The sequence below is a fragment of the Lagopus leucura genome, unplaced genomic scaffold, assembly GCF_019238085.1.
Source record: "Lagopus leucura isolate 7727_CA_CO unplaced genomic scaffold, USGS_WTPT01 Super-Scaffold_100049, whole genome shotgun sequence".
Lineage (NCBI taxonomy): Eukaryota > Metazoa > Chordata > Aves > Galliformes > Phasianidae > Lagopus > Lagopus leucura.
The window spans coordinates 1,788,868-1,808,821 of NW_024962295.1; the positions used below are offsets into that span (position 1 = coordinate 1,788,868).

The 19,954-nt window shown below is 47.7% G+C and overlaps 1 protein-coding gene across 1 annotated transcript in view; it reads right to left on the bottom strand.

Moving 5' to 3' along the window:
* Window positions 1–19,954, bottom strand: part of GPC1 (glypican 1) — a 158,856-nt gene that overhangs the window by 67,935 nt on the left and 70,967 nt on the right. The window contains exon 2 of the mRNA XM_042885372.1: window positions 10,804–10,962. Within this exon, the coding sequence (XP_042741306.1) occupies window positions 10,804–10,962 (159 nt within the window). The remainder of the gene's footprint in view (window positions 1–10,803; window positions 10,963–19,954) is intronic.

Consider the following 19,954-nt stretch of genomic DNA (forward strand, 5'->3'; position numbering starts at 1 on the left):
TGCTGTGCTCACTTCAGCAGCCAAGGGAGCGCCCCTCCAGCTATTTCAGAAGCCTGTGTTCCGAATCCCTGCAACGCGCCATGCTGACGTCCCAGCAGAGAGGCTTTGCCCTCCATAGGAAGGGCCGTGGGCCCAGCAGCAAGCCCGCGCATTGAGGAACACACAGAGCCATTGGGAGGCCCAGCCAATTGGTTTCCAGAGCCTCGGGCCGCTCATTTCTGCCTACTGCAGGCAGCGCTCACCTCGGCAGTAACAGACATTGATTCCCACTGCCACATTTCTGCTGGAACCGGTCCCTCAGCGGAGGGCTGAATGAGGCACGTCCTCGGGCTGGCTCTGCTCCCCTGGGCACGCTCCTAAAGCTGCAGGTTTATCCCAGGCACGGGGCCCGCTGCTCACACCATGCCTTCAGAGCCCTGGGGAACCTCTCCCACCAACAGCCCAGCACTGGTGTCCCGAGGTGCCGCTGCAGGCACGAACTGGGCAGGAAACGGCCCAGAGGAAGCCTTACAGCCGTGGTCAGAGCACTGCGAGCCTCCAGGCATGCTTTGAGCTCAGCAGCGATGGGCTCGGATAACAAGGATTGGCACCTCCTAAGGTTGACTCCCCATGCTGTGACACACGTGGAGTGTTTTCCTCGGCCAGAAATAAACCAGAAATGCTTCAGACACAACATTTCTCCATTAGCATTTGGTTTTGATTTGTTGTCAGAAAATGGAAATAACTCCAAATCTCTCTCCTCTTCATAATGATACTGTCCTATGTAACTAAAGGTAGCTGTTAGATTCCAGCTTGGAATTTTCCACTGCACCTTCTCGAGAAGAAAAAAAGTCCTGACAGTAGAAGTACTGAATTGTGAGTGCTCCTCCAGCACACCCAGTAGGTGCTTTTCTCTTGTGTTTAAGCCAGAGCAGTAACTAATGCAGGCATTAAGCACAGAGAACAACTGAGTGCTGCCGAGCAAAGGTAAGAAAGGTCAAACGTTTATTCCTATGTTGTTCCTATGCTTGCAGTGCCCAGAATCTTTTAATTATATTTCATGGTACTCTGAACGTGCACAAGCACGTAACCTATATTTACAGTTCACTTAAACTCTTGGTAATGAAAGAGCCCTCCCACACAGGACCTCTGCTGATCAGCTGAAGAATTTCTAAGCATTTGCTTTAAAAACACAAAAAAGCACATCTTAATTCTCCGGCAGAAGCAATTATCCACTATACAGAGAACTATGAAGAAAAGCTATTTTGGGGGGTAGTGGTTTGAGTCCATATCAGCTCACCTGCGACATCTCAAGTACAAAAATACAATGCCACCAGCAAGGAACATTTGTTGTAACCATCATGATAGCGCTGGAAACTCTCAAGCGCACTGTGCCAAACACCAAAGGAACACACAATAAAAACATCAGCTTCCTCCAAAGCTTTTTCTCTATAAATACGTCATTTTCTCTCTTTGAGACAACAACAATAAAGGGGTGATCAAATAAAGAGATCTTTAAAGATTTCACTTAACTTGACTCACTTGATGCAAATTTCTGACAAGCAGCCTGCAAAGCACCTGTAAGTGCACAGCTACAGCAAACGTCCCACGCACGTTCTGCATCAATCTTCCACCTGGGAGATCTGCTGAAGGCTGAATTTTGGGGGGAAGAACACAGAAAAACCTCTTAACCATCCTGAGGCTGAGAAAAAGCCAAGGATGGTGCTCTGCAGGATGGCCCACTGGCCGCCTGTGCTCTGCTCACCCCACAGCTGCGGGCACTGCCTCACACTGCCTCCACACCACAAGGCAGAGCCTCTGTGATGGAGATACGTGGGGCAATGAGAATATCTGGGTTGCTCCCGTACCCTTACTTCAGCTCCCTGATGCGTGTGCATTGTGATACAATCTTTAATTAGCCAACGAGGACATTAATAATTATGTACTGAGTGCAGGATTTGGCTGCTGTACAGTAAATAATGCAGCGTGCTACAAAACAACTGCTGATGATTCAGCAGGCACCATCTATCATATGCCCTGCAAGAGGCCAGGGGACTGGGAAAAGAAGAGCCTCGGATCACATCATTAAACAGGAGGCATTGCTGCACAGCGGTGCCAGAGCGGGAGGTGTGGGCTGAGGCTGCACAAGAAATCTGTTCAGTCTTTCGTCTTGTGCACAGTGACGGACTGTGCAAACAGGGATCTACAGCAAACCAGGACAAACAGGAGGCTTCTGCCCTAAGATGTCACCAGTGCAGCACAGAGCAGGCAAATGTGTATTGCTGTGTGTTATTCTTGGGAATTTCCACGCAGGGAGGACAGGCTGCATGGGGACACGTACAGTGTAAATGCATTACTCCTGACCCACAACAGCCCCGTCCAAGCTGGCAGCTCCTGCCTCTGCCCCCTGTCAGCCCAGGCAGACTGGCTGTTGACGTGGGGAGCGCTGCTGGCACTGATCACCAGCTGGGGTCTCGTGGTCCCCAGCTGCCACAGGCAGCATGTGGTGGGACTGGGCAGCCAGTGCCCACAGCCTGCTGACCCCAGGCCCGCATTCTGCCCTACAATACTTCCATTGGCATTTGTTAGTCCTTGAGGACTTTTGTTCATTTTTAGCAGCATTAAAACAGAGGTTGCATTTCACAAGCAAATTGCTCTGCTGCTGGGGCTGCAGGAAGCTGCTCAGTTACCCCAATGTCAGCAGCAGAACCCTGACCCTGTGCCCACCCTAAGCATGGCTCCTGGAGCCCAGGTCAGCCAGCTGACCCGCTGAGCTGCTGACCACAGCCAGCTCCAGGCCAGCTCCCCCAGGAAGCTGGGGGTGCCTGCACTGAAGAGCAGAGATGGTCTCTCCATGGTGCCTACTTATGCATTACTTGCAAAACATCACCAGGAACGACAAGCAGAAAGTCAAAGCCCCCAGTATTCAGAGCAAAACAGTTTAGCTCTATATCCAACTTCCCCTTCATTCAGAGCTTCATTTATGCTTAGAAACAGCTGGAGATTGCTATGCAGCATCCACATTCAACTAGAAACTTGTGGCACTCTCAAACCAAGTGAACAAGCTGTTTACCTCTCAACATACAAGTATACCATCATATTCAGCTCCAGCAACACCTCTGTAGAATACAGCCCTTACCTCTGCATAAAAACGAAAATCCAAGCAAATTTCATGCCCTCTTTATGATCATTTTTCCTATTAATTTTGTTTCGGAGTATCATCTGGCAGCTCTTAGAGGCTGATCCAGGGAAGGAGATGATAGCTGTTGTTTTAAGCAGCAGGTGTAGCAATCAATGCCAAAACATAGGCATCCCTCTTGGAGATGTAGGTACGGCAAGCAGAGACAACATTTCCAGTGCTACGTGAGAAAACAAAGTGAGGTAATTGATAAAAATGTGCTTCTGAGGAAGAAAAAGAATTCTTATTTCTTTTCCCTACTAACCTGGCTAATTTCAGGAAACATAAGAAATGGAATAAAAATGCTCTGATGCAGCCTGGAATGGAAGTGAGGCACTGGAAAAAACTCAGCACCCGTTAGAGCACGCAAAGTGTGCTTTTCAAGCTGAGAAACTGCTGGACTGAAGGGAGGAAATTAAGTAAGAACAGAAAAGAGGGGAGAAGGGAAGCATTTGTAAGCAGCCACGGCAGATGTAGAGGTGGAATGCTGGTCAGTGAAGGCACCTAGTCTCTTTTTACCCCCAGGTGGGATTACCTCCGACTCTCCCTACATATAAATCAGTTCTCAGCTCAGTTTCCGTAGGCACAGAGCATCTTCAAGCTCCCACTAGTACTGCTGTTAGCTGTGCTGATCTCTAAAAGTCTGAAAGTCTGAGCACCTCTAATCACACAGCACGCCACGTGCCAAAAATCTCTGTTACATCCTTGCACCCATATGTACAAGTTGGCTGCAGACTTCCCGCAGGGTTTTGATCACTGCCTCCGCTTTGGAAAGGGCCTTGCACCTCCCACCAATGACCAAAGGAGCCTCCAGAGCCAGTGCCTGTTTCTTCTTAGAGTGAAGGCACTGAGAACAAATGCATGGAAATATGAGGAACCCCGTAAGAGCTGGGATGACTAGATGTGTTTTGCTCTCTTACAAGAAGAGGATAACGGCAAATGGACTAGAAGGACTGCTGGTACTCCAGAACCTTAACAGAAGTCATGGGGCCCAGGCTCTGTTCCCATCTCTGGTGCAAACCTATTGCACGATGCACATTCTCCACAGTCCACTCACCTAAATCTGATTTTTCTTTAAGCAAAGTCATCGGCCCTTGTGTTGAGCCTTACAGAAACAAGAAGCTTCTTGGCTGTATCCATGTGTCAGTAACTAGTAAAGCAGAATCAACAATTTGCTGCAAGCATTTCTGGTTAAGAGAGAACAAAGTACTTCTATCAACTCAGATGAGAACAAATATCTCGAAGCACTCAAAATAGCACAACCTCCTGTGTCAGGACATGCCACACATTTCAGTATTGTAGTTTCAAGCTTATTGTGTGTGCTGCTGTGTAAGCTGGGAGAGCACCTTGCATCGGCAGCCCCCGGTACTCCCACAGTACCAGCAACAGAGAAGTGCATCACGCCAAGCTGTGGGGAATCACCCTCAGCACCCACCTCCCCCCTGGCCGCCTCCAGCCCCTGCGTGACACTGCCTGATTGCGAAGGCCTCAGCCAGCACCTGCCATAAATGCTTGGCTGACTGACTGCTCGCTGGGTGAAATCAGAGCTTTTCAGATAGATTTGTGCATTGGTTCATCAACAGTAAAAGAAACTCCGCCGACGATTTTTCTGGAATTCTACCTGCTAATTTGTCACAAAGTACATCTGTGTCGTCCTGTATCTTGGAAGAGCAGGTGCTTTCTTCCATGTCCCCCCAGGGATGTGCATTTCCCTGTTTTCAGTGCAGTGGCAGCTTTCTCTGGTGTGTGACAAAATACGGTGACCGCTGTTGAAGCTGAGATGCCTGATCTACCTTTTCTACTCCCTGACTCATGCAGGCACGAAAACAGCTCTTCACTTTGTGGTGTGCACATCGCTGCAGCAGGCAGCCCAGTGCTGCGCTCCTGTCCCAGCCAGCACCACTGGCTCACGTTGTTCTTATCCTGTTTTAAAGGAGAATACTGTGCCTGTGCCATCTGTTAAGCAAAGTGCTGCACGCACATTGCAGTATGCCCTGCAGCACGCAATGGAGCCCTGCAGATTAGATGTGAAGTGGCTGTAAGGGGAGAGAAAAGCCCAGGTGCTGGAGCTGCTACAGGTGAGCCTGAGTGTTCGCCTCCCCAAGGCACTGAGCTGTCAGGATTAATCTCACCGAGCCCAGGAATGTGCCTCGATAGACACCGCGCCCCATTCCAGCAAACCGTAAATAGCAATGGGAGGCTCAGCACCACACATGAAAGCATCCTCCTTCTGTAGGCATGATGGCAGGACTACCACCGTCCTGCCTCCTGCTAGGGCTTTCTTAAGGCGGCTCCTTGATGGAAACAAAGGAGGAGGTAAACGTGGGCACCTGCTGCCTTCCTCCTAGGGAAGCAGCCAAGGGAACCCTCTCTATCCATTCCTTCATCTTTGACCCACCTAGGGACCTTGCTTTTTTATTTCCAGGTCAAGGAATATTCTCTTCACTTTCTACCTCCTTCCCAAACCAGCCCCAAGGCCTGGAAGTTCAATGGAGCCAAAGGGATCACCTTGTGTAGCCCCTTTTCCAAGTACTTTCAGTAAATCCTGCAGGAAGAGCTGGGGAAGAACTGAGCTTCTGCAGACTGATGTTGCCCAAGCACCGTGCAGCAGTGGGAAGGGAACAACTACCTGTGCTGTGAGCTGGGCAGCTTTAGCAAACCCTGCACCCCAGGCTGTCAGCAAAATTCAGTGGTGAGCACGTACACAGCAGAGGTGAGGACTGGCTGCTGGCTCAGATGTTCAGCCACGAGGATGACATCAGGCCAATGTGAAGCCCATGTTTGGGATGACTGCTGGCACGTCAGCAAATATTGCTGAGCTGCTGCCCATGGGGATGCCCAGCCACCTCCTGTCTGCTGGGGATGTGGGCATTGGCTGTCCTTCACAGCTAAGCCCACACACACAAACCACAAAGGCGAGGCCCTGGCATGGGGAAAGTACAGCAAAAAGAGCAATCTGGCTAATTAGGGGCTTACAGGTCAAAAGAAATGGATTTGAGTCCCAGTTGTGGTTCCAGGGAGCAGCCGGTGCTGCTGTCAGGGGTGAGGGGGACATGGGTGGCTCCTTTGGGTGACAAATGCCATGCCAGGCAGCGACGGAGGTGCAGAAAACACTCCCTGGAGTTACCTGATGCAAGCACCGTGAGTCCCTGTGGTCCAGCTGTGCACTGCTTAGATTGACTGTCACCCATTTCCTGCACAGAGCAGTCCTGCATCTCTTGGATCTTTTGGTGTGCGAGCCATCAAATCTGGATGCCTTTACAATTTTGGGCTGGCAAGGTTTGGTTCTCATTGAGTGAGTAAAACATCCCCCACATTCAGATTCCAGCCTGGATTCTGCAGTGCCGCTTTAGCAGCCAGCAGCAGGAGTCAGCTGCACATCCTCCCAGCCACTACCCTCAAGCATTCCCAGCACTGATAAATAAATGTACCTTACAAACTCTGTCAAAGACACATTCAGCTGAATTTTAAAAAAGAAGCCTTCAGAAATCTCTAGGATTTTAGCCACCAGCACATAACAGCCTCTAGGATACTCCCTACCATGTAACATTTAAAACAATGGATTTATTTTCAGAGGAAGAATGTAACCATCAAAAAGTAACTCTCAAGCCATGTTAATTAGCTGCACAGCCTGCGCTTCAATATAGGGGATTTCCAGCTACCAATCTTCAAAACGATGGAAGTTTCTATGTGATACCAGCTTTCCAATGGGCACCTGCATATAAAATTCATACATTTTAATTTGTGACTGATCGCTACAGCTTAAAAATCCCAGAATTTATGATGAACAGCTTTTAGACTGCGCAATGCAGAAGGAAAGCAGAAATTTTTGGTTCAGCTTGTTGATATCTCCTAAAAATATGAAGCAGCTCTGAAAGGCGAGATTTCCTGGCTCACAGCTAAAGGTCAGCAGTCACATAGGGAGTGCTACACATACCTCAACAAGGAAGAAGACAAGATTGGCACAGTATCACAATATAATTAAAAAGTGACTTAAGTGGGGAAAAATGGAGAGGACAGAGACAGGCAAGGACTACATCCCAACAAGAGAGCCTTCACGGGGGCAGAGAAACAACCCTGTTTCCTGCAGCCTGCAGCCCCTGTGTCACAGGAAAAAAGCTCATTTTCCTATGGAAGTTCCCCCAAACTTCCTCTGGATGTTTGTAACTCGCTCAGGGCCCAGCACAAGATGTGATGGCACTGGAGAGGTGAGCTCTGTCTTTGCAGCCAGCAGAGGGGGCCCGGTGCAGCTCTCAGCTGCCTCCTGAAATCCCTGCCAGAGCAAAGCTGCTTATCCAAGTATCTTGCTTTATAATATCACATTCTGAAAGTTTCCAATATTGAGACTGACAGGGCTATGAAACATTTCCCAAACTCTGCCCCACACCCAACTGCAGCCCCCTGCTGAGCCCCAGGACACCAGCACCAACAGAGCAGCCATGCACCTTGCCCTGCCAATGAAGTGCCCTGCTCAGACCTCCATGATTGCCCTAGCACTTGCTCACAGAAAGCACATGCCTTCAACACTTCGGATCTGTGGTTTTTTATCTTTTTCTTCTTATTAAATTGAAAACAATTGGCTGTGGAGCAAAGCAGTGCTTTCAACTAAAAGTTTAACAGCAAGCCAACGACTGTATGCAGAGCTCAAATTGGATGCCCCAGATCCTGCAAACCAAACTAAAGCAAAACAACGCTCTGGTAAGCAGGCAAGCAAAACTGTAGGCTGTTCAACTTTAAATTTAGCTCTGGCAGATCCTGGGGGAAGGGCATCCCAGCAGGCATCTCCTCTGCTATGGAGGGAGAGCAGTCAAACCACAGATCTGTTTTACATGCATGTCTATACCTATCATCTGCATTTCACGGGTACAATTTCCTAAAAGTACCTCGTATGAGATAAAGGAGACCTCACTCTCAGACACAAAGTGGCTGTCCCAAAAGCAGCCCAAACTACAGATGATAATTGTGCAATCTGAAAAGAGGCCTGCTGCTAACCTGGAGCTTCGCAGATCCCCACCTGCAGGACAGATTATCTTCTGAAGCCAAGTGCTGAATACCAGCACAGAGAACACTACTTCAGAAGCATATTGCTGTAGACTTGATATTTCGTTAGCTGGAGCTTCAGGGCAATTTGCAAGTAGAGACTATTGCCATGATCAGCAATGAGATTACAAAAGTAAGATCTGCTCTGGTGAATCTGAAGAAGATAGCTCCAGGCCTACAGTTCAATGTGCCACACCTGCTAGCAAAGAATATATAAGTAATTAGACTTCTGGGATGCAAATACTACAGGGAGGGGTGGACATCCCCATCCAGGGGCCAAACTGAGAACACAAAGGCAAGCCATGCATCAACATCTCTGCAGTCTCACAAGCTGCACTCTCTCCTAAAAGGCCAAACACAGACATGGGGAAAGTGGAAAGGAAAAACCCTTTCTAGAGTGCAACACAAAAGCACTGTGAGAATCACATCATCATCAGATTTAGGAATAAATCAAAAACAAAGGCAATGAAAGGTCTCTGCTTTAATCACTTGTCCACAGAAGCTGCTGACAGGGAAATGCAACAAAACCAAGCGTCCAGTGCCTAGAAAGTCTGCTTCTAGTCTAGAAAGACAAGAACTCGTGAGTTGAACATTAACATAAATTCCCTACAGCTTCACGCAGCACTACCTGCAAAACACCTCCGTTAAGTGTAAGGTTAACATCAGTTGGAAAATAGGTGGTTTCTACTACGTTGCTGCAGCAGTTACTGTGATTTCATTGACCCATCAGCAGAACTACCTTAATTTTAAACCAGCTATCCAGCAGCTAAAGAAAACAAAACAAAAAACCGTGTACAGGTAAACTCACGCTTGAAACAAAGACACAGCATGATGAATGCTTTTTAAAAAATGGTGTCTTGCATAAATCATAAGCTCTATATTGATTGCAAGCAAAGTTAATCAAACTGAAAAAGGTATAATGGGAGCAGGAAACATCTTCCTGGCCTTGAGGGCTCAAGTGAGGTTATATCCACTGCAAAACACTAATGATCTGTGCATTATGGTCTGTTACAGCAATGCTTTGCTTATTGAACACTTGTTGTTTGGTGCTTTAAAAAAAACAGAAACAAGAACAACACACTTGGCTATGCACAAGAATTAATCTCTGTTTTTCTAAAATACTATTAATAAGGAAAGCTCTCACAGCTCTAATTGGCATTCAACATAGGCATCCCTCTCTGAGATGCTTTTTTTTGCATACCATTTTCTTATTGCTGTTATTACTATTGATCCACCAAAGCATCACACTTCAGTGTCTTTCACTAGGTAACATAACCCTCAAAGCTTCATCAAGACTTACACTCTCTTTCATGACACAGGTAGAAGCCTGTTCTTTTGAGTATTTGTGGCAAAAATAAAGACCAGATGACCCAGCCAAAATTCACAACAGGCAGAAAAGGGAGAGGACGCTGAAGCTGGTGGATTTTCTGCATTAACCTCTGCGAGAGGCTGGAGGGGCAAGTGTGCTCAGCAGGGCTCCCATTCAGCTGACAGCCTGAGCAGCCATCATGGCAGGCTCTTTTGAAAATCTTGGCTATCACTTTTTCAGGCAGGTGAAAATAAATTAATTTTGAGCTTTAAAAGAATGTCTTTGCCGTGGTCAACCCCAGCCACACAGCTACAGTGCAGTTTGCAGAGACACACTGCCTTTTCTTTCTATTCAGTGCAAAAGCACTTAATCTTGGTTATCGGCTCCCTGAAGGTCAGGTTTATTTCTTTAGATCTATTATGTGCTGTTTGAAATTTCCAGTTCCACCTTTCTGGTTATTATAGCTTCTTTCTCCAACTCCTATTCTTTTCCTGGTAACTCCACATGATGACTGCTGATAAAGTTAGGAGGACTGTGATTTTAAACGCCTGACCTTCTTCAAAATCTGATAATGGATACAGTCTCTGAATCATAGGTCATCTCAATTTTGCTAATAAAACATTCATTTCCAGTGGCCTTCAAGGCCTTGAGGCTTTCTGTGCACTACAGCACGTATTCTTCAGGGAACAATAAAAGTAAGAGAGCCATCCTTTGCCACTGCTTGGAACACTACAGGGGATGCTGTGCTCTGGAGAGTGTGCCTGCCTACCACTACTTAAGTGCAATGGCCTCTAAGTTCTTTGCTCCCATATACCATTTTCATATGTTCGTGCAAAACTTAAAGGTATAAACATCTAACAGGAGCTGAACTCTTCAGCTGCAATTCACATGGAGGAAATAGGAAAAATCCAAGCCTCCTTAGACCCTCCACATCTACTGAGACTATCCAGCCACCTTTACCGTAGTCTGCAGCTTCCCATGCCAAGTCTTACATCAGTCTCTCCAACGTTATGCTGTTGTGGTAAGACCTGATTACGTTATGCTTGTAAATGCTGCATCTGTGCCAAAGGACACAATTTGATGGCACAAGTGCCTGCCAGCCTCCTGCAATGGCCTCACTGAAACGGAGTTCTCAAAATGACCGGTTCTTTCGAAAACACAGCCTGAGGTATAATTGCTATTGAAGGTCAACGCTTTGGACAAACTACTGAACAAGATGCAGAGGAAATTCATATTGAACATGAATACTGCAGTGCCTGGGACGTGAGCAGGAGGTGAACAGAGCAGTTTTACTTACTGTCAAAGCTTCTGTACTGCGCCGTTAGGATCGTCTGCACAGAGCGGCCGGCCTCTTTCATCATGGCTTCAAATTCACTTCGGCTTTTGTTTGCAAAGTTCTCCTCCATCTCGCTGGTGCAGCAGGTGTAGCCTTGTGGACAGATTCGCAGGTGCTCCCCTAAAGTGAGAGAAAGCACAGCTGAGTGGCCAGCTCTGGAAAGGGAAGGATTTCACCCCAGGTGACCTCAGAATAAAAACATTCCGACTCCCTGATAACCTGGCCCGCATTATGCATCTGCTTGCTAACTGCAGTTATCCTACGTTAGTTTAGCATGCAGGTAGAGGTTTTCTCATTCTGAACTGTGATGGAAAGAAAAGTGAAGGCAATAAAATCCACGCACTGGGAAGGAAATAAGAAATACAAGTATGTCCTGCCCTGTCTGCCTTAGACAGAGCCCAGAAGACATGAAAGCCTTTCATGAAATGACACACTAATTGTCCTCATTAGACTTCACACATCTCTTAGGACAGCTGTGTGAAACTACTTTGCCAAAAAACAAAACCCAAAAACCACAAGGAATAACCCCTCAAGTCCTATCTCTATCATGAGAAGGGATTTCTAGAACCAGAGAGATAAGACTAGGGAGAAGTTTTCAAAATACAGAGGTGTGCTGAAAACTGGTGGAATCTGGGTGGCCAATTATCCTCCACACATTTTGAAATTTGCCCATTTACTCTTTTTACAATGAAAAATCTTATCTTCCAGAAAGAAACACAACCACCCCCCAAAAAGAATTGTTATGACAAGCATTGATTGAATATATCCTTTATAAGGGTATAAGGAGCTAAATAACTATGTAACTATAAAGAACTATAAAACTGTAAGGAAGGACAGGAAAGGTAAAGCGACGCGGATGTTAAATTGAAATATTCTTCAGAAGTTCCTTCTGACCCTCCTCAATCTCTTTATTCTGGAGAAGCAACCATTTGCACACACAGACTCAGCAACATTTTGAGAACAATTGCAGAAGCTTTTGAGAGTCCTCAGAAACAAAGAGACACCCACCTGAAAACACACCTCACACTTCTCCTTGCCCAGCAACAAGTGTTCATTTGAACAAAATCAAGCATCGTGGTTATTTCTTTCAAAGAATATAAAAAAACTTTTTACATTATAACTTAAATTGAGATAAACCAATTGCAAAGAACAAAAATTTATTGGGACTGCCAGTGATTTTGCTGGCAGTTTTATAGGACTGCTGTTTCAATCTCACAGCTTAGACAAATACTTAAAATCCTGTTTTACCTTACGCGCATCAACAGCTGAACCTGCACAGTCCCAGAGTTTCCCACTGAAGTCCTGAGTTATTTCCAGCCCAGAGCCCCTAGCAAATGCATGCCTCAGGTTAAAGGGTCTTTAAAATTGGGCATGTGTCCTCCCCTTGTCAATCCCACACAATTAGCAGCCCAGAAGTCATTCTGACAGGAGAGCTCCGTAGCTGATGCATTTGAGGCAGAAGCCATTCAGAAGCTTGCATTGGCTGGCACTGGGTTCCCTGCTGGCAGACAGCTCTGGAACCACCTGCAAGCAGGTGAGGTGAGACTGCTCAGGAACACCGAGGTTGCGGAGGAATGGGAGCAGGACAGGACCTGCTGCTGCCCAGCTGTGGGGGAGAGCAGCCCCACGGTGCGCCCAGAGCCACTGCTGGGCTGCACTGCCTGCGGGTCTCAATGGCTGCAGGCCCAGTGCCACTGCTGCAGCTCCGCATGGGTCGAGCAGCCTCACGTAGGAGCCAAGAGGCCAACAGCAGCAGCGTGTGCTGCTGGGCTAAGCCTTCCTCTTGTGCATTTCCTTCCAGACAGCTGCAATTTTTTTACAAGGTGCAGCTTTGTTTCACGTCACAGCAAATTAATATCTTCTTGCCCAGTCTCTTCTGCCTGATTTCTGCTTCCACAGCATTTCTGAGCAGAATCAACATTTTATTCACTGTTGTTTTACTGCTGCAAACATTCTCCCACACTCCTGTTACCGTCCCAAGGATGAAACGATCCCTGTTAGGGACAGGCTCTGCCAGGCTTGCTGGCCGGCAGCACCAAGGCTGGAAGGCTCAGCCTCAGCCACCAACAACCCCTTAAAGTTTGGCAAACCAAGGCCAGGCGGTGGGAACGGCCCTCCTGAGAGCCCCTTCTCCTGACCGTTGCACCCAGCCTCAGCAATGGCTTCCTGCCCCTCTTCTCCAGGCTGCAGTGAACCCCAGCAGGAACATGAAGCACCTAAACGGAGCCCCAGTCAGAACTGTGCCACCAAGCCCGGAACCGCAGGGAGCAAACAGCGGGCTCCACAGACAAAGGGAGAAAGCAGGAGGCCAGCAGCCTGGGGCAGGCCTGCAGCCTGGGGCTGACACTGGGGGCTGCAGCCTGGGCAGAACCATGCCTGCCCTGGGGAAGGAGGCAGGCGCCCAGGAGGATGGGCTCTGTGCTGCACCTCAGCTGCCCATCAGCAAGGCGGAGCAGCAAGATTCTGAGGTGCGCTAATTACAGCGTGACATGATTACAGTGTGACATGAGCAGACAAAATCCTCCCTGCTCCCACCCCAGCCTGCAGCGCCGGGTGTGTTCCAGCAGTGGCAGCGGTCCAGCAGCGCTCTGCTAACAGAGCAGCACACAGCCTGCAGCCAGCGGAGAGCAGAGAAAGCGGGGGGAAAGACAGAAAGGGAAAAGGCTAACTCGTAGCTAAAATTGCTTAATTTTACACAACTTAGGGAATCAAACTGAGATTTTTTTTTTTAAATGCCTGAATTCAGAGCAGCCTTAATTCCTTTTGATACAACATTTACATTAGCTTTCTATAGGAGGTATTTGTAGGGTACTCAGCACCACAGCATTTTATCTCAGTGGGAAGCTAAGTTTTCCTCATTTGTCTTTGTATGCCTAAGTTGGAGTGTACAAAAAAGTCTTACAGCTCTGCTAGAATGCTTCTCTTGCTTCACTTTTTAACCTGACCCACCCCACCCACCATTATTTCAGTGTTTCTTTAAATTGATTTCAAAATAAACATACTCTAGACTGTGTTTTTGTTTTCTCTGTATTTCAAAGTTCATTTGTTTGCTAACTCAACATTATGTCATTGCTGACAGTGCACTATAAATACCTCTGGGTTCACTTGGCTGGAGATTATCTGCAGGTATCTATGGAGAGCTGAGATGTTCTGCAAGCAGTAAATCTGCAAGATACAGTGCACTCTTCCTCTCTACTGCTGCATCAGAGAAATTTCCTGCTGTCTGCAGCTGACACGCTGCTCACCATTTGCTCCCAGGTTGGGAAAAGCTTTGCAGAAAGCAAAAGAACACAGCAGAAGCCAAACTGGCAGCAGACAGAGGCTGGCCGAAATCTTGAAGATAATAGATATACTCCATATATACTCAGACCAACTCAGTCAGGGCATGAGCGCCTGTAACTTAAAACCCAGACTTCTCTCATGGCTCCAGCCTTCCAATCATGGCCCACTGCTACGCAGCATGGCACAGAGGCACCCAGCTTGCAGTGGATGCCTCAGCTCATACCAGCTTTGCTCTGCTTTACGTGCTCCACATTTAAGACATGGCTGCCTAAGTACAAGAAGAAGTACTTTGGGATGCCCAGCTTCCTCCTTGCAGAGCTACCTGTTTGCCCAAACCTTTAGCAACCAAAAATGTGTGGTTCAGTAAACGTCTCACGAAGAGTGGGCTGCCAAACCAGGCTGGGATGGACTTCACAGTCTCCTTCAAACAAAGACGGAGCAGAGCATCCATGAAAACAACACCAAATTCCTCACTTACAATGAGCAGCCCAGGAGTGGAGTAGAAAGGAATAGGCGGGAGGCTGAGGACAAGAAAATATCACACTGCCTGGCTACAGGCTTTGATTGTCCTTCAGATACCCTCTCAGCTGGCAGTGCTAGCAGAACGCTTTGGCTATCAAGTTCATGACTCTGTTTGAGAGTGCCAACTATCAAATCACTTCACCACTTGTGCCAGAGCCCCCAGGAAGAGCCCTGCCACACACAACACTGACTCAGCGGGGCTCAGCCCCAGGCAGGCTGCTCTGCAGGAAGAACGGCAGGCATGGGGGTCTCAAGGCAATGCCGAGAGCTCTCAGCTCCTTTAGCCATGGAAATAGTGCTCACATGATGCAGGAGATTGAATTTATCACAATTTTTGCAGAAGGTTGGGGGTTATTTGGATGTGTTAGAGTGTCTGAATGCAGATTATTACAAAAATAAATTCTGGGAGGAATAATTTATTCCTGGCTGCGATAAGTCCATCATGAGTCTTCCCTCTTATTTGTAATGCTCATCCCACCCATTCTCCAAACTGCTCCAGAAATTCCTCTCACGCTCCTAGACCCAAATCCACCCCTACTGCTCCATTCTGGCCCTCAGCACCCACAGCCCAAAGCCCATTCTCAGGGGCTCCTTGGGGTCAGGTCGCAGACAGCTGGGCTTGCTGAAATCCCACGCTGCTAAGAGCCCTCCTGCAGACAGCCTGAGGAAGGCAGGGCACAGCCGTGGGGCTGGTGCAGCCAGAGAACACAGGAACACCTGGTGAGCTTCACTTCTCTCCTGCTGGCCTTGCTAGGCACCTAACAAACAGGCAGTGCAATGAAAGCAAATCCCTTCCTTGTGCCTCCCAGCTTGTCCTGCTTCAGGTGCTCCTGTCCTCACCTCTCTTCAAATACGTGTTTTTGAAGAAAATACGATCCCCAGATTGATTTGGAGCATGCTGGTGTCACTGACAGCACAGCCTTTCACACTGGTACCATGAAACCCACTACCATGGTACCTTTGAAACCCAGTCTTGTGGCACAGAGGAAAAGGGGGAACCCAGAAACATGTGACTAGGACACAGCCTTGCAGCTGATCATCCTAGGACAAGCTCCTCATGTACTTCTCATTCCAGATGTGCTGAGAAACATTAGCTGCCAGGCTTCTTCCCAACACCTCTGAACCCACGCATCTCTGTAAGGTGGACAGAGAGCAGCTGCTCTCACAGCAGCTGCCAGCATCAGATTGAGCTGAAAGCCACACTGCTCTGTTAAGGGGAGCACAACTCAGGAAGTCTCCTGCTTTGCAAAGGCTGGTGTCAGCTCGGCACCATGCAGCCCATCTCCTCGCTGTGCAGTTAGCTGTGGCCAAAATGGGAGATCTATTTTCTGGTTGTGTGCTGAGTATTGGTCTGTTTGGCTTCACTTTGTACGTAATGTCAGCGGAGTCATGCAGGCCCAAATATGAAGTGTTGTATAGCAAGCCTTCCAAATTTGATCAAAAGGCACTGAGCCGTGTTCCACCTGCTCTGAGCAATAGCAGTGGACAAGTATGAACCACTTTCAGAATGCTTTACCATCCAATGGTTGATCACACAGCCTGTGCTACTTGAGATGAACTCATGTTTTTGTGCCAGACAAAGAAAAAACATCAGCAATAAAAACAGCCTTAAGACAACATAACAGCAAAACATGAATGCCTGTTTGCACAGCCCATCATTCCGGCCAGGATTATACCCAACAACTGAAAACGCAAGGACAGATAATCCATAAGATTTGCTCATTCCACTCTTTACCTTTCAACTCCTACCAAGATTTAATAAACTATCAAAACACTGTTAACCAAATAAGACAACTCAATCTGGCTGCTGCGGGGAGTTGGCTCCGTACCAGGTCAGCGCTGCTCCATAACTGTATTACAATGAAGCTCCGACCCGGTGAAGAGATGCAGGTACTTCTGAGAAATACCACAGCTGGCATCCTCAGAGCAAAGGACCCCAGGCAGGCTGAGGCCCGCTCTGTCTTGCGGCCGCTCAGTCCAGCAGTGTGGCTTTCAGGGAGAGAGGGGATGGCATGGGTAAGACTGGGTGGGAATTTCCTCCTATCCGCTCTGTTCATGTGTTTAAATTCTTCAGACTCCAAGCTGTCAGCTCAGTGTCATGCTCACACACTGCAAGTGTGGTATCAATTTGTTTAATCCCAGATCCCGATGTCAGAAGAATTTATAAGGCAGGCAAACATAGGCAAAAAAAAGTTAATTAACAGAGGAGAAAGAGCCACCTTCACGTCCTGGAAAAATATTAAGTACAGAGTACTTAATAATATACGCCTTCAGAAATGACAGTTTGAGAATCCTAATGTCATCAGCACATGTTTCTGTGGCAAACTGCCCAAAGGAAGGGAACAGAGAAAATGTCACAAACGCTGACAACAGACTTGATTCTTACTGAAAAGCTCTGCACGAAAGCAGTTTACCCACTCACTGCTCCTCTGGGGCTGGGGAGCGTCACTCTGAATGAACCAACTGCTCCTGGTTTCTCATTCAGGGCCTGGATGTGCCCTTCGCCACGGGCTGGCTCTCCGTCTGACTCGCAGCCATGCACACGCAGCACAAATCAGTGCAGGGTGCAGTGATCCAAGCCTGTGTTTAAGGACAAAGTAGGAAAGGCCTTATAATTTGCAGTAGAAAATATCTTTTTTGGTGGTTGGAGAGAGGAATGAAAGAATTTGGCTCCAGGGCCAAATCCCCATGTATGACAATGAGGACCTCCACATCGCTGCACTGATGGAGCACCGCAACCCGGCGCTCCCGGAGCTCTGGAGCTGGCAAGGAGCAGCCCTGCTGCAGGAGGGAACTGATCCACCCCGAGAGGCTTCATCAGGGAGCCACCACAGGGTCTGCAATTAGCACTCTCCACATAAATCAGTCTTGAAAGAAGCTTTCAGTTCAGATCAGAACAGTTGCAGGGATCAGGGAGGAATGCACAGGGAGCCAACTGTTGCACTCTTTCCCTTTCTCTGAAAAGCAGGAAACCCTTTAAAAGAATCTCAGACAAGGGAAGAATTATCCTGTCTCTTCGCGTAACGCTTGTGGGGACGAACTGAAGTTGTTTGTCATAATCCATCACTGACAACCTCTTTCAGAGCAGTCCTGAGCACATCAGCTTCTTGCCAGATGTTCCGCTTTATTATTTTTTTTCTTCTGGGAACAAAGTCTCTTTTTATCCTCAGCTGCAAACTAAAATAAGATCAAACTGGAAACCTATTGCTCTTATCAGATGCAGTTTCATTTGTAACAACGTAGATATGTTAGAACATAAGAGGCAAAGCAATTCATTAACCAATGTTTTTCAATTTCCTCCCAGAAAATGTTCTGCTAGCTTTTCCCCCAGTTTGCTGCAGGAGGAAGCAGTCCAGGAGAGTAATCTAAAAGGCACTAAACTAAAATTAAAGATGTGGTTCTTTAAGAGATGATAGCTTTTGGCTTATTCCCAAGCAACCAAAAAAAACCCAAACCCAGCAGCGACAGCTTTCAGGCCTTATAATCCAGGACAGGAACTTGAGAAAGGGTTTGGGTAAGGGTCCTCCAGTCCCGCTGCTGAAGGAAAATGGTGACAGTGCACTTTGGGATAAGGAGCAGGAGAGCTTCAGCACAGCTTCAGGGATGTTGCTCAAGAGTAGGGAGTGCTCGTGGCCAGTCCCTGTTATTTCAGTGGAAAGAAGAGGAAAACCTGGATTCCTCTTTCATGCCAGTTAGCATCCAGAGAACGAGTCCCTCTAGCCCCAGCTGAGCAGCGTGAGCAGTAGATGCTGGTGTGAAGACACTGGCAACAAACTCACTGGGTTTCAGACCCGTGCTAAGTGCTGAGCTCCTGTGATGCAGCCCTGTTTCTTAGCCCTGACACCTCCATGGGACACAGTGAGGGGATACACCCGCAGAGGAGGACGGCACACCTGGGGCAGGCTGCCCAGCGCTGCCTCCCTCCCACCACGCCGTGGGCAGCATGCTCTGCCCTGCAGGAAGGCTGCAGCCATCCATGGGCACAGTGCTCCCAGCCCACACCGCTGTCTGCTAAAAGCACAGATCTGCCCGCTGAAAAGGGACAAATTAAAAACCCCAACTGCTCTGTCTGCTGGTAGGAATGAAAATGACTCCTTAGTGTGCAAAAAAACTTGCCTTCAAATAGTTATTAAACAAATGAAACTATTAGATCTAAACCTAATTTAGCTTGAATGAATTTGCAAAAACAAAATGCCTATGCCCAAAACCTAGAGAAATTAGGTTTAATGACAGTCAATCTTGAATTCCATAAATATGTGTCTTTTTAATTAAAAGGTGCGTGTAACGAATTGTCTGAACCACACAAATTCAAAATTATCCTTTTCAGATCTCTGTGAAAATCTGAGTTTTCCTTTGCAGCTGTAGGTTTATGTCATAAAAGAGGAGTGCTTATCTTTGCTTTACATATCGGTGAGGATGTAGGAAGGCGCAGGGTTGCAGGGGCAGTTCTGGTTGCCGTGGGCTTTTTCATGTTGCATCTCAAAGCTTTGTCAGGTCCAGAAATGCTCAGTTTCCCCCCAGGCATTGCTTCGTGTTCTGGAGGTTTTGACGGGCAGCAAAACAGCAGAGGCCTTTCTTACAATTTAAGCCACTGTGACAGGAAACGTGAGCTACAGGGTCATCTCGTGGGAACATCAATTGCAGACTTCTGGCTGGACAAAAATCACACAGTTGATGCAGAACTTAGAAGAATGAGTCTGGAGCCTGCAGAAGCCTCTGGTCGCTATGTGCAAGAGATCTGCAGCAGAAGGGATTCTACATGCTGCCTTCCATGCCTGCACAGGTGAAGCTTGTGCCATCGCTCTCCCTTTTGTGCCTCCATCCCATCCTCCCAGCTGCCAAGACACAGCGGATATCCCCAAGGAGCTCCTCATCCATCCCCAGGGCTCATGGCAGGGCTACCGAGAGCCGAGGGCTCAGTTCTGGCCCCACTGCCATGTTGTGAGCAGCCTTCTGCAACAGCCACATCACCCCCTGCCACTCTGTGCAGTAACAAGGGACTGCGGTGAAACGGGCTCAGCACTGCAATCCCAACACCCTGCTTGATCTCAACGTGGCTCATCCAAAATCTTACCAGAGAAATTTATTTTGGGCGACTCCTATTTGAAAACTTAATGGAAGTGTAGTTGTTCTCCCCTGAGCGCCAGGAACAGATGACTAAGAAATGTTGCCAGTATCTGTCTTTCAGCAAGATTAGTGCTGGGTTTGTGTGGTATCCTATTTATAACCTTGACAAACAGCTCACCCAATCATTTCATACTTAATCATAGCTGTCTGCCTGGCTCCCTTCAGAGAAATACTTTTCAAA